Source organism: Choloepus didactylus, chromosome 1 (genome assembly GCF_015220235.1).
Source record: "Choloepus didactylus isolate mChoDid1 chromosome 1, mChoDid1.pri, whole genome shotgun sequence".
NCBI classification, from domain to species: domain Eukaryota; kingdom Metazoa; phylum Chordata; class Mammalia; order Pilosa; family Megalonychidae; genus Choloepus; species Choloepus didactylus.
The window spans coordinates 109,635,558-109,648,306 of NC_051307.1; the positions used below are offsets into that span (position 1 = coordinate 109,635,558).

The 12,749-nt window shown below is 46.0% G+C and overlaps 1 protein-coding gene across 2 annotated transcripts in view; it reads left to right on the forward strand.

Annotated features, from left to right (window-relative positions):
* The first annotated feature begins 315 nt into the window (after nucleotides 1-315).
* LAMP3 (lysosomal associated membrane protein 3) overlaps nucleotides 316-12,749 on the forward strand; it is a 32,647-nt gene continuing 20,213 nt past the window's right edge. Inside the window, exons 1-3 of one of the 2 annotated variants that reach the window (XM_037839764.1) lie at nucleotides 316-552; nucleotides 5,600-6,336; nucleotides 7,187-7,315. In XM_037839764.1, coding sequence (XP_037695692.1) covers nucleotides 504-552; nucleotides 5,600-6,336; nucleotides 7,187-7,315 — 915 coding nt within the window. In that variant the 5' untranslated portion in view covers nucleotides 316-503. The remainder of the gene's footprint in view (nucleotides 553-5,599; nucleotides 6,337-7,186; nucleotides 7,316-12,749) is intronic. The other variant, XM_037839767.1, reaches the window with a different exon arrangement.

Genomic DNA, 12,749 nt, shown 5'->3' on the forward strand with positions numbered 1-12,749 from the left:
CTCATGGCTGTGGAGCTGGATTTCTCCTGGTTGAGAAGGGTCTCTGGGTTTACAGAAATGTCCAAGAGCTTACAGGAAAGAGGAGACACATGTTAGAAGAAAAAGAAGCTGGCACTGCCACAGACCTGCCACCTCTTATGGAGAAACTATTCCCAAAGCCCTTCACCTTGGCCTGCCCGCCCCCCTACCCCCGTCACAAACACTGAAGGCAGAGATGAAAGGGACCTGGTTTCCCACAAGAGCCACTTGTGGTTTTCCTCCCCCCTCCGTCGCCACTTGGGCGGCCCTCTCAGCTACTTCTCATAATGCAAGTGACTTTGGTTTCTCCGTCACAAGTGTGAGGGCCAAAGAGCTGCGTCTTCCTCTTCATTCCTGGTGTCTGCCCGGGGATTATTCTTGAGGGATTTGGAAGACCAAGCTCTTTCCACTGTGCTGTGCAGTGTGGCAGCGACGCAGCAACGGAGCCAGCCCCGGGCAAGGCAGCTGCCCTCCCTCGCACCATCATGCCCCAGCAGCTCTCTGCAGTGGTGCTGCTCCTTGTGTGCCTGGCTGGTGAGTTATGCTCTTGACTTTCTATGGGGACCCTGCCATGTCTTGTCATGTTAAATTTAAATGCACCCTAGAGCCACATACGTGTGAGATGGGGCAGACTATAGGTACAGCTTCAGCTTCTGTGGGTATTTGGCTTGAGAATGTCTTATCATTATTACCTTACACAGGGGGTGGACACCTTCATTTTTAACTAAGGGCTTCCACATTTGGATTTGTTTTCCAGGAGTCAGGCTGAGTATGTGTCAACCCTGGAAGACAGTGACAGCATCCCTGGTTCTCAGATAGGTTATGGACACCTTATCCGGGAGAGTTTGTAGAAACCACTTGGATTCCAGAAATGGAGAACTGAGTCAGAGCTTAGAAATGGGGATTGTTTGCTATGCTGTCTGGGAAAACCACGTCCTATTTTGCTTTGTCTGTTTTTCTCAAATGGAAGTGCTATGTTTATTTATAAGAGGGAACTGTGGGGATGTGCAAGATGTAGACTGACAAATTATGCCATATTAGAAAGATGTGAGCCAGGGTGTCGAGGATAAAAACAAGTTCCTGTTGCACTTCAGGTCAGGGAGGCTGTCTGGGAAACTGGGATATAATGATTTTATATCCCCTCTTTCACTGAGAGCATCTTTTCCCGGGGACCTTGAGTCCTCTTGTGTGCTGCTGTACTCTTCCTGTTATCAAGTCTGTGGTTCACTAACAATTCCTTCTAGAACCACTGAATTGAACACACCACTTGGTTGTAATGTGAACTGTTATGAAAGTTGCATGAAATGGCCAGCTGTGCTCTGTCTGTGCCACACTTTTCAAATTATAGTTTCACTTACTTTTAGGGGATGGGGGAGAAAGTCATCGTCACATTGAGCAGAGTAACCTGATAAAAAAAACAAGAAGCTCAGCCTAGTGGCAACCCGCAGTGACCTGTGTGTGAGTACCAACTGAATGGCAGACAGACCACTGACAGATTCAGGAACACAACGAGTGCTCGACAGACACAAGAGAGTGCATGGGGAAGAAACCCACACTGTCCCTTCCTGTCTGAGCTGTAAAATCACGGAGGTGAAACTGAGTCAACGAAGCGCCTGAGTTCTTTCCTCCATGGTGAACTATGCCCCAGGGTAGACCAGTGTTTTGTGCCCTTGGGGGGTCACAACTCACAGGATTCAAACGCCTGCCCTGATCCTTACCAGCAGGGGAGGACTTGTTCACATCACCTGAACTCTCAGATGCTCAGTTCCCTCACTAAAAAATGGGGAAAATAATATCTTCTCCCAGGGGTGCTGGAAAGACAAAATGAGCTGGCCTCAGTAAAGTAACTACTACAGGGCTCGTGCTCAGTTATATCAATCCCACTCCTTGTGTTTTTCTCTCAGGTGCCTCTCCCCACTCCTGACAGTGAGCGCCTTCCTCACTGGCACAGGGCTATCAACTCATAGTGATGATGATGACTGACACTTACTGGCACTTCCTGCGTCCCATCGACTAGTCTGAGCACTTTATTCTTGCAAGCACTATTTTTTTTTCTTTTTTTTTTTTTTTAACTTTCCCTTCTTTTTTAAATCAACTGTATGAAAAAAAAAGTTAAAAAGAAAACAAACATACAATAAAAGAACATTTCAAAGAGACCATAACAAGGGAGTAAGAAAAAGACAACTAACCTAAGATAACTGCTTAACTTCCAACATGTTCCTACTTTACCCCAAGAAAGTTACCTAATATAGCAACATTTCTGTGAACTTGCTCCTACTATATCCATCAGAAATTAACAGACCATATTGCAAGCACTATTATCTTCTCCACTTTACTTATGAGGAAATGGAGGCCCAAAGAGGTTAAATATCCCACCTGTGGTCACACAGCTAGTAAGAGACAGAGTTGAGTTTCAAACTAGAGTCCCTGCTCCTGGCAGCTGAGTTGTGCTCTCTACACATAAATCTATCTCATCTATGTTAACTCATTTGGTCTCATAATCCTATAATAGGTGCTATATCTAGTTATCCCCATTTTACAGGTGAGGGTACTGAGGCACATCAGGTTAAGGAATTGCCCACGGTCACCCAGCCAGCAAGCAGCAGCCCTGAGATTTGCATCCAGACAGCCCAGCTTTGGGGTCCTTGCTCTGCACTCCTGCCTTACTCTGCCCTGCATGGTGGGCCCCATAAATATTTGTTGAATTGGAGATGACCAAAAAACATTAGGCATTTTGCTAGGAGAGACTAACTTCAGGGTAAATTAGCTGAGTAATCTTTATCTGGTCACTTTTGTTCCCTGAACTCAAATTCCTCCCCCACAAAATGAGGGGATTTGGCTTCAGCTGCATGTAAGAGACAAACCCAGAATAGCAATGGATTAAACAAGAAAGATGTTTTTTACTCTGTCTTGTGAAAACAAGTTCAGAGGAATTCACACCAGTTCTGGGGAAGGGCTCCCTAGTGTCATTGGGGACCTACCATTCTATGTGTGACTTCAACCCTGGAAGTCTCCTCGTGGTTCTATATGTCTGCTGGGGTCCAGCCATCACATACAAGTTGCAGGCTGGTCAGAGGATGAAAAACAGAAAGGCAAGAGTGCAGCCACCCAGGTGGCCAAACTCCCTTTAGGCAGTGTTCCCAGAAGGCCCCCATGGCCCTCTCACTTCCATTGCTTTAGCATTGTGTTTTGCACCCTTTGGGGGGTCACACATAACTGGGTTCAAACCCCTGCCCTGATCCTTACCAGCAGGGAGAACTTGTTCACATCACGTGACCTCTCAGATGCTCAGTTCCCTCACTAAGAAACGGGGAAGATAATATCTTCTCCCAGGAGTGCTGGAAAGACAAAATGAGCTGGCATTGGTTAAACAATTACTACAGGGCTCGTGCTCAGTTATATCAATCCCACTACTCATATTTTTCTCTCCAGTCCCTCTCTCCACTCACCTTGCAAAGGAGCCTGGGACCCAGGGTTCTTTATTTCAGGCAGCAAAATGCTCAGCTTAAACTCAGTATTCTATTTCTAAGGAAGAAAGGAAGACTGGATTTTGGGGTAGTTGATTAGCTAATCCCTGCCACAGGGGTGGAGCTCCTTCTAGTTCTAGGGTTCCCTTTGAATCTCAAGTCCCAGAGGGAACTAACGGACAGAGGTAGGGCTTACATCTTTTTGCTACACATTACTTCCTGTTGGGTCTAAGGTTAACCTGTGAAACTGAGCAGAATCTTGCTAAGAGCCACTCCTGCTGCCCCACATATCCGCAAACACTCTCCCTGCTGCACCCTGTTAGAGCTGCCTCTGCCACCCAGGAAGTGGCAGGCAAGGAGCTCCAGGGCTGTCCTCGGTTCCCCAGGCCTGGATGTGGCCATGGGGCTCCCAGGTGTCACCGACTGTACCCCTCAGATCTCTGCAGATACACTGTCATCTCCAAGGGCTGCAGGGCCTGCTCCCTGCTGAGCGCTCCACCTCGCCCCCACCACTTCCCCACACCCCCCTTATGTTCCCGTCATGCTGAACCCCTTGCTCTTCTCCAAGCAGACCAGACTTCTGAAGTCTCTGAGCCTTGGCACATACTCTTCCTTCCATCTGGAATGCCATTTACTCCCTTCTCTGCCTGAAGAATTTCTCCTCGGGTTGGATTCCTCACCCTCTACCACTGTCTTGTAGCATCTGGGGGCTACTTTAATAACGCTTGTCACACTGAGGAGTGTGGTCTATTTATATGTCTGCCTCTCCAGGCTATGAGTCCCCAAAGGCAAAGACCCTACCCCTGGTGCCTGGTAGGGAGCCTGGCTCTGAGGAGGCCTCTACATACTTGTTGAATAAGGTGTGACAGAGAAACCGATGCCTGGGCAGGGACCAGCTCCATGGGAAATACCTAGAGAAGTTGTCACGATCCCTTTTGTGGGTGCTGACTTACCCAGGGACCAGCCAGCCAAGTCATCTCTCAGCACTGCCCTGGGCTCATAGGGGAACCAAAACCTTCTCATGCCTCCTCTGCAGATTGTATATCTGGGTCTGGAGTACTTGTTCACTGAGTCTCCTGAGCCCTGGAAACAATCAACATAAAGTCAATAAATAAACATACAAACAGGGCTGATATTCTGATGGCACACACAGCCTGGCCATGCAGGTCGTTAAATATTTGAATACCAATCCCTATTAATTACAAGTTGTGATTAGTGCAGTGAAAGAAAGGAGCATACCACTGTGGTGGAGGATTGTGGGGTGGGGCCTATTTCATATAAGGGGGACAGAGTAGACTCTCTGGGTCTCAAGTCTAAACACGGCCAGCCCACCTGAAGTATCAGAGCAATCACAGTTTGATTTCCTTTCTTACTTGAGAAAGGCTGGGTCACTCAAAAGATTAAGTAAGGAAATGTGAGAACCTGGTCGATATTTAGAAAAATAATTGGTGGCAAGATAAGAAAATGGAAGGGACTGTGTTGTGAGGAAACAAATCTCCCATCATTGGAGGGAATAAAGCATGGATAGGATGAACACGTGGCAAAGACGCCATAGGTACAATTCACGAATCAGATTAGGGGTTGGACTAGACAAGCTCTAAGACCCCTTTCAAACTTGGGAATATAGGTTTCTATGAAACCTATAAAACTGTGTGAATCCTAACTACCATTATTCACGTTGCCCAGCTCTGTCAGTTTGTCCCGTCAGCTCCCTACCCAGGAGCACTGTTTTACACCAACTACCTAGACTCACATTTGTAACTGAGGATGGAAGAGGACCCATTTCATGGCATCAACACTTAGATATCTAGCTGCACATGGTCACTTTGGTGTGTATTAGTGCCACCCCCCATACGGACAAAGGGGCCAGACACAGAAGACTATCTGCAGTGTGGTCACAACCATCTAAAAGAAACATAGGTGCAAGCAAAACTGCAACAATTGTGGCCTCGTGGTATAATCTTCAGTGATCTTTACTTCATTGTTATATCATTGTAAATTTTCCCCAAATCTAAAAATACGTGTGCTAGTTTTTTATGAAAAACATTAAGTGGGGAGAGGGGTGCTTGTGCACAATTAGTTGGTGTTTTAACACTTTGTTTCCTAATTTGCAGTAAATTTTCATTGTGGCTGTCAAATAAGCACCAAAACATATCCAGAAATCAGAAAGTATCTTCAATCCACAACAGCAGGGGCCACAGAAAACCCTTCTCTCCTGCAAACAACTAGCCAGGTGCCTCACAGAACAGCAAGATCAACAGATGGTCATGACACCTCTCAAATACCTGTCACAACCTCCAAGTCTGAGAGGGCAACAACCCACACAGCAATAAAAACTCCAGCAACGACTACCCCGGTAACCACCGAAAGCACCCCCTCCACCAGCCCAATAAACCACACTCTACTCACAACCCAGGCCACGGCCAACATCTCAAAAACGGCTACTCCGGTCACCGAAGCTACAATCGGCCCCAGCTCGGCTCCTCGCTCACTACCATCCACCGTCACCCCACCAGCCCATACAGCCGGAAGCAGCCCATCAAACGTCAGCCACACAGCCGGGAACACCACCCAGTGCGGTAACCAGACCACCCTCCCGACAGCTTTGTCCACAGCACCACGCAGCAGCACAACCAGTCAGACGTCCACTCGACCCACCCCCGCCCCAGGAACAACCACGGCCCCGCGCACCACCACCCACACGGCCACGCCGACTACCACGGCCCCCGGGCCCACCCTTGCACCGCAGCCATCGCCAGCGAAGACTGGAATCTATCGGGTTCTAAATGGAAGCGAGCTCTGTATCAAAGCAGAGATGGGGATAGAGCTGATTCTTCAAGAGAAGGAGTCGGTAAGTTGGGGTAACAGAACCGCAGCACGGTGACACTCTCTTCAACATGGAGCTTGCCTTGCAAAGAAGGAGCAGTGTCCGATACCCTGTGTCTTTAAATGAATTAAATAGCTGCCTGCTCAACTTCACTCCGGGGTGCTGGATTAAAAGACGAATCTGTTTTAGAATATATATAAAAATAGAAATCAATAAAGACTGTTAAAACAGAGGAAAGCACACACCCAAAATTTAAATATGCACACCCCTCACTTCCAGCAGGAATGTTCATTGTTGACCCCAGCCCACCCCTACCCCTCTGGATGACTTTCAAGCCTCAGCTTCTTTCCTATGAAATGAGAGGTTTGGATTAGATGGTCTCTGTAGTTCTAGCCAGCTCTGACTCTAACATGGAAAATACAGATTAACAGAAAGAACAAGGGGTAGGGGTGGGGTCTATGAATTATTTGATTTATTAAAGGAATCATCATTACAATAATTCTTTCTTTGCACAGGTTTTATGATTTCAAATAAAACTTCCAAATCCAGGTTTTATTAAATAGTAAACCCTTCCCTGTAGCATCTTTCAACATATTCAATTTCAAAAAGTAAATTCCACACAACTTATCCAGGACACGCCTGTCATGAATTATTGTTCAAGGAACTCCTGTCTGTGGTAGAACTCCCGCTTTTAAAAAATCTTTTGAATGTCATGATTTGGAAATGAAAGGTGTTCGCTAGGAACTCTGCAGTTCTCAAGTGAACACCCCTTAGCCTTGAACTCATGTTCACTTGCTGGTCTGAGCTTCAGGTTCCAAGAGCTTGACTTCTTGAGTTTTCTGCATGCCAAGCTGACCTATCTTATTTCGTTCAGGTTTTTTCACCTCTGAAATACTTCAATATCGACCCCAATGTGACCCAAGCCTCTGGGAACTGTGACTTGCGAAAATCCAACCTTCTCTTGAATTTCCAAGGTGGCTTTGTGAATTTCACATTTACCAAGGTAAGATCTGAGCTCCTGACTCAAGGGTCAGAGTCTCTTTCCCTCACCCTAGGGCTGAGTGGTGCAATCTCATACTTCAGATGTCAGAGCCTTTTGAGATCTTTGCTGATAAGAAAGAAGAGCATGGAAATGAAGTGGAGGAAAGTTTCCACATTTTATGTTTGCTTTCTTCCCCTTTCAGCCTCCTCTGTACAGCCCAAGAAGGGCTTTGATGCCTCTTAGGGGAGACTTAAGACTCTGGGGAACCTAGCTGCCGGGGCCCTTTGCAAACCACCTAAAAGGAGGAAGTGGTATAGATGAACAGGCCCGTAGAAATTCCCAGTGGAAACCAGAGAAACGGGGTTATTCTAAGACCAAAATCAAATGTCAGCATGGGTTCTTTCCAACCACACCACGCAAAATTCAAGGGCTAACCTATTACTGGGTTTTCCAGACCAGATCCTGGAACAGGGTAGACAGTGAAGTAGAATGGAAAGAGAGAGCATGGAAGTTGGCGTCAGAGAGGCTCAGCCGCAAATTTGACCCTGTTGTTCTCCTTGTGACATTGCACAGACAACCTAACCTGTCTGGGCTTTATTTTGTCATATGTAAAATGGGAGAAAGGAATTAGATATCACTTCTGTAAAGAGCATGCCCAATGCCAGGAATGTGGTGGATGTTCAATAACCAGCAGCTGTTATTGCAGTAAATGTCTTGGGGAGATGATGTTGGCCATCATACTCTCAAGGGAGAGACAGGGTTACCCTGCTTATCCTAAAGTATCTTTCAAATATGTGGAGTAAGAGCCAGGCAGAGTCAGTAAGATGAATGCCTGCAATTAGACTCAATGGGGGGCCCCTTCTTACCTATCTAATATGACCCCTGAAGTTGCAGGGGCAGCATTTTCAGAAGAACAAGCACAGACTTTGGGCTCAGACACCAAGATTGGCTCTCAGGGGTAATATACTAGCTGTATGATCTCAGCCTAGTTTGGGCCTCAGTTTCCTTATCTGTAAAATGGAAATAATTATACCTACCTAGCATGACACTTGGGAGAATTAGAAGCAGTGTGTGTAAATTGTCCAGCACAGTGCTTGGTACATAGCAATGTTCAATAAAGGATGGTTGTTGTCATTATTATCAAAATGATTATTATTATATTGGTTTCAAAGGCTTTGTCCTCCTGGTATATATTTTTCCCCATAACATAGAAGTGCACTTGAGGAATCAGTGGTTTCCTTTCGGTACCAAATAGGAAAGATGTACTCACTTACACCAGAAGAACATTCAAGGCAGAATAAATGTTCTGTTCCTGGACAATTGAAGTTTATAGAGGTGTCAGGAATAAAAAAAAATAAAAAAAAAGTCACTACAGCACAATGGCAGAGGATATAGGCATAAGCATTTAAGCTTTAGTTTGGGGCTTGTTACCACCCCAACCCCTGCCTCTGAATAATTGCTAAGAGGAGGCAGCAGAAACCTCCAGCAATTGTTTGTGGCACACCAAGGCCCCTGCTGCCAGGCCTCAGCAGAACTGCAGACAGAAGTTTCTTTGGTACCTTCCAACCTCTCTTTTTGCTACTTGCTTCTATCTCCTGATGCCCCAAGCCCTGACTCTCTGATATCTCCAGGCTAGACTCTGTTGGACCAAACTCTAGCCCAGGATTGAATCCTTTCTGGAAGTTCTCAGTGCTCCAGATTACTCCTGCCTCCAGAAGTATGGGCAGAGATGAGTGCCCAGAGTGAGCTCCAAGCACGCGGGGCATCCCTCCTCCCTCCACCCACCATCAGGCAGGGGCGAGGTGAGCCACTCTCAATCCACATTGTAATAGCTGCTTTGCCTGAGTCTCACCAGCCAAATTCACCAAGCAGCTGATTTCTTTCTGGGATAAGCCTCAGTCCTCCTGGGGAATTCCTGCATTTTAAAAGAGAACTTGTTTAAACAAAAACAGAGGCCAGGTAAAATGACAAATAACTTAGAAAGGGAAGTAGGCTAGCAAACAAATTGCTTCCCTGGAAATATGCAGTCCCTAATTTTTTTTTTATTTTCCCACTTTTGATAGAGCCATGAGTACAAGAAAGATTTCATTTTTCTGTTAAATCTGCAAAAGAAAAATGATAGGGTAAGCACAAGATGATAGGTGACAACTAACAATGCCTCAGTAGTAAGGAGACAAAAGAGAGGGATGGAGGGACCCTCTGCTCTGCTGTCTTAGTTTGCAAGGCTGCTGTGACAAATACCACACACTAGGTTGATGTGAACAATAGGAATTTATTGCCTCAGTGTTCTGGAGGCTAGAATTCCAAAATCAAGGTCCCAGCAGGCCGTGCTTTCCCCTGGAGTCTAGTGTCCTGGTGCTCGCTTGCTGCAATCTTTGGGGTGCCCTGCCTCACAGCTCTGCCTCTGTCACATGGGGATCTCTCTCTCCTTGAGTCTGCTCCTCTGATTTCCACTACTGGCTTCTGATTTCCAGCTTCTACTGACCAAATTTTCTTTGCTTATAAAACTTGCAGTCATATGGATTAAGGCTCACCCTGATTCAATCTGGTCTTTTCTAAACAGGATCTTTGAAGAGCCTATTTGAAAATGAGTCTACACCTTAATCAATAATAGCATTTTAAAAGGTCCTATTTACAAATGGGTTCACGCCCACAGGAACTCAGATTAAGGCTAGAACATGTCCTGATTCAGTTCCCAGCTCCTGCCCAGAGGGAGTGGCCTCTCCTCATCTCTGGCTGGTGTCATGCCCAGTGACCATTGCCGTCTACTGTCAGGAGCATCCCTTCTGTATAGTCACGTGTCCATTCTGAGTGGCCACTGCCCTGCAGTGCCAGTTATTAAACATTTTACACATTACCACTGCCAGGTGATAATAAGAGGCCTCTGTTGCCATATCTTCTGATTATTCGAGAGAAGGCAGAAATCCAGATCTTTTCATAAAAGCACCTGATTTTTAATTGTCAGCCACAAGTTTTTAAAAATTTGAACACCACCATGCTGCCCAAACAAAACAGAGCTGGAGGCATATTTTCTCTGCGGACCCCTGTGCTGTGACTTCTGCCCTAAAGAGTGGAATGTGTGAAATGCATTAGAGTAGGAACTTCTAGATCCTTCCAAAAGAGAAAAGGGGTCAACAATTCAGACACTTTCCAAGTGTTGCTACCCTCTAGGGCAGTGTTTCTCAACAGTGGCAGTATTGACATTTGGACCAGATAATTCTTTGTTGGGGGTGGGGGGGCTGTCCTGTGCCTTATAGGATATTCAGCTGCATCCCTGGCCTCTACCCACTCAATGCCAGTAGTACCCCACCCCCAAGTTGTGACAACCAAAAATGTCTCCAGATATTGCCAAATGTCCCCTGGAGGGACAAAATCACCCCTAGTTAAGAACTTTTGCTCTAGAGAAAAAGAGGACCCTTGGGGAAAAAATGAGTTTGTGTTAATTATAATGAAATAGAGGTTACAAATGAGAACCAAGGTGTAGAAAGCAAAATAGTGCTGATTTGCAGGCCTATTTATGCTGCAGTCAACCAATTTATTGGTAAGACTTTCGTGAACACATACTTGTCCCCAAGAATCTGCTAGACATTATGGGAGAAAATAAAAGATATAGGGGTTACAATTCCAGGTTGCAAATAATGTATGGATTATTTTAATTGAAATACTACCAATGACAAAAATAGGTTTAAAAACCTGCCTCAGAGGATCACTTGGTCTTGTTCAATCAAGACCTGAATTAACTGTATCATTTGCTTTGTGACTGTGGACAAGTCATTAGCTCTCTCTGAACTTCAGTTTCCTCTTTTATAAAATGGAACCAACCAATACCAAGTTTGCTGGGCTGCTGTGAGGGTGAATTGAGCTAACATATGCGGAAGGGCTCAGCACGGTGTCTGGCCCAACACAGGCTCAAGAGAGGGGGTTTCCTTTCTTGTTTCCGTCAGTTTCCTTTTTTAAAGAACTGAAAGCCTTTCTGCATCAGTGTCACTTGTTGAAGGTGACATTCTGAAATTTGTTCCTTCAGGTTCAAAGCCCTTCAGGTTCAAGATAAATATACCTCCCTTCCCCACCTCTCCCCACAACTTCCTTCCTGCCTAGAGAGTTTATTTTTAAAACATCCTTCAATAATTTCAATAATTTTACATAAAGTTTATTTTTGTGTGCTCAACACTCTCCCTTTCTCATCCACCCTTTTGGCTGGGCTGTTTCCAAAAACTACTCTGGAAGGCAATTTGAGGCCTCCGCGCCTGGCTCTGGGATGTGGGAGAGTGAAATCATCAGCACCGGATGCCAGTGCCAGGCCAGTGAAGGTCCTGAAACCCAGTGTGGCTGACCTACCTGGTATTTTCCCAGAGCCTTTCAGCAATGTTTGCTTATGTGCTGGGCTCCTGAGAACCGTAATCAGTGTTCAGATGTGAACATCTCAGAGGGCACTGCTTAGAACTCCCCAATTCCAGTGCACCATTTCAAGCCCCTGCTTTTGCTTGTGCATTCCTTCTGCTGGAATGCCCCTTCCATCCTGCCACCCCTCCTCTGCATTTATCCTTTAAGATGCCTCAATTAGCATCATCCTGTGCAGTCTCCTGTCTCCACCCTCACCTCCACCCCTCTTCCCTTTGCTCCCTGAGCACTGTCACCAAACCTCCATTAATGCACTTGTTGCACATTTTGCAGTCTATGGCTTATTCCCCTGTCTCCTGCTAGTGCTCAGCCCCAACTTTGCACATAGTATATCTTTAGCAAAAGTTCAATGAATAAATGAGTCAACAAAGGAGTGAATATAAATTTCACAGAGAACTCTGTACCAAGTTGCCATAAAGTAGGTCAGCAACTCTAAAGAAACAGCCTCTTGGGCTTCCTTTTGATATGTCCAGAGCAAAGGTTTCTTGATTTAGTCACAGTGATGCTGAGCAAAAGAGGTCTGACTGATGCTGCAGACAAAATCCACATCCTGAACATCTGTGACTATGAAACTACCATGATGCAGTTTGCAGAAGTTGAGGGGAGACCCTGTGACCACAAGGCCATCAACATGCTGCCTTCTTGGGCAGGCCTGATTGACTGACTTGCTCCAAATCCCTGTCCTCTGCTGCACAAAACTGGATACATTGGCAGACCCTCAGTTTGCTAAGGAGGATGTTAGAGATCCTTGGGGAATTAAGGTCTCTTTGATGAAGTATTGCAGAACTCTCACTAGATACCACCAGTGAGGAGCCACTGTGTTAGCATCCCATGGGTTGAGTAGTGAGATGGGACTTATAAGGGGGTCAATTCAAATGCACATGTGTGTGCCCAGCACCCTCGTACCTGGCCCCAGCCTGAGCTTAGTGCTGAAGTGCTACATGTAGCTATTAGGAATCCTCAATCCCTTTTGTCAAGGCTGATGGTTACCGAAGGACTTTCAATTTGTCTCCAAGAATCTGGCACAGTCACTCTCCAACCCAAGCTGCAAACA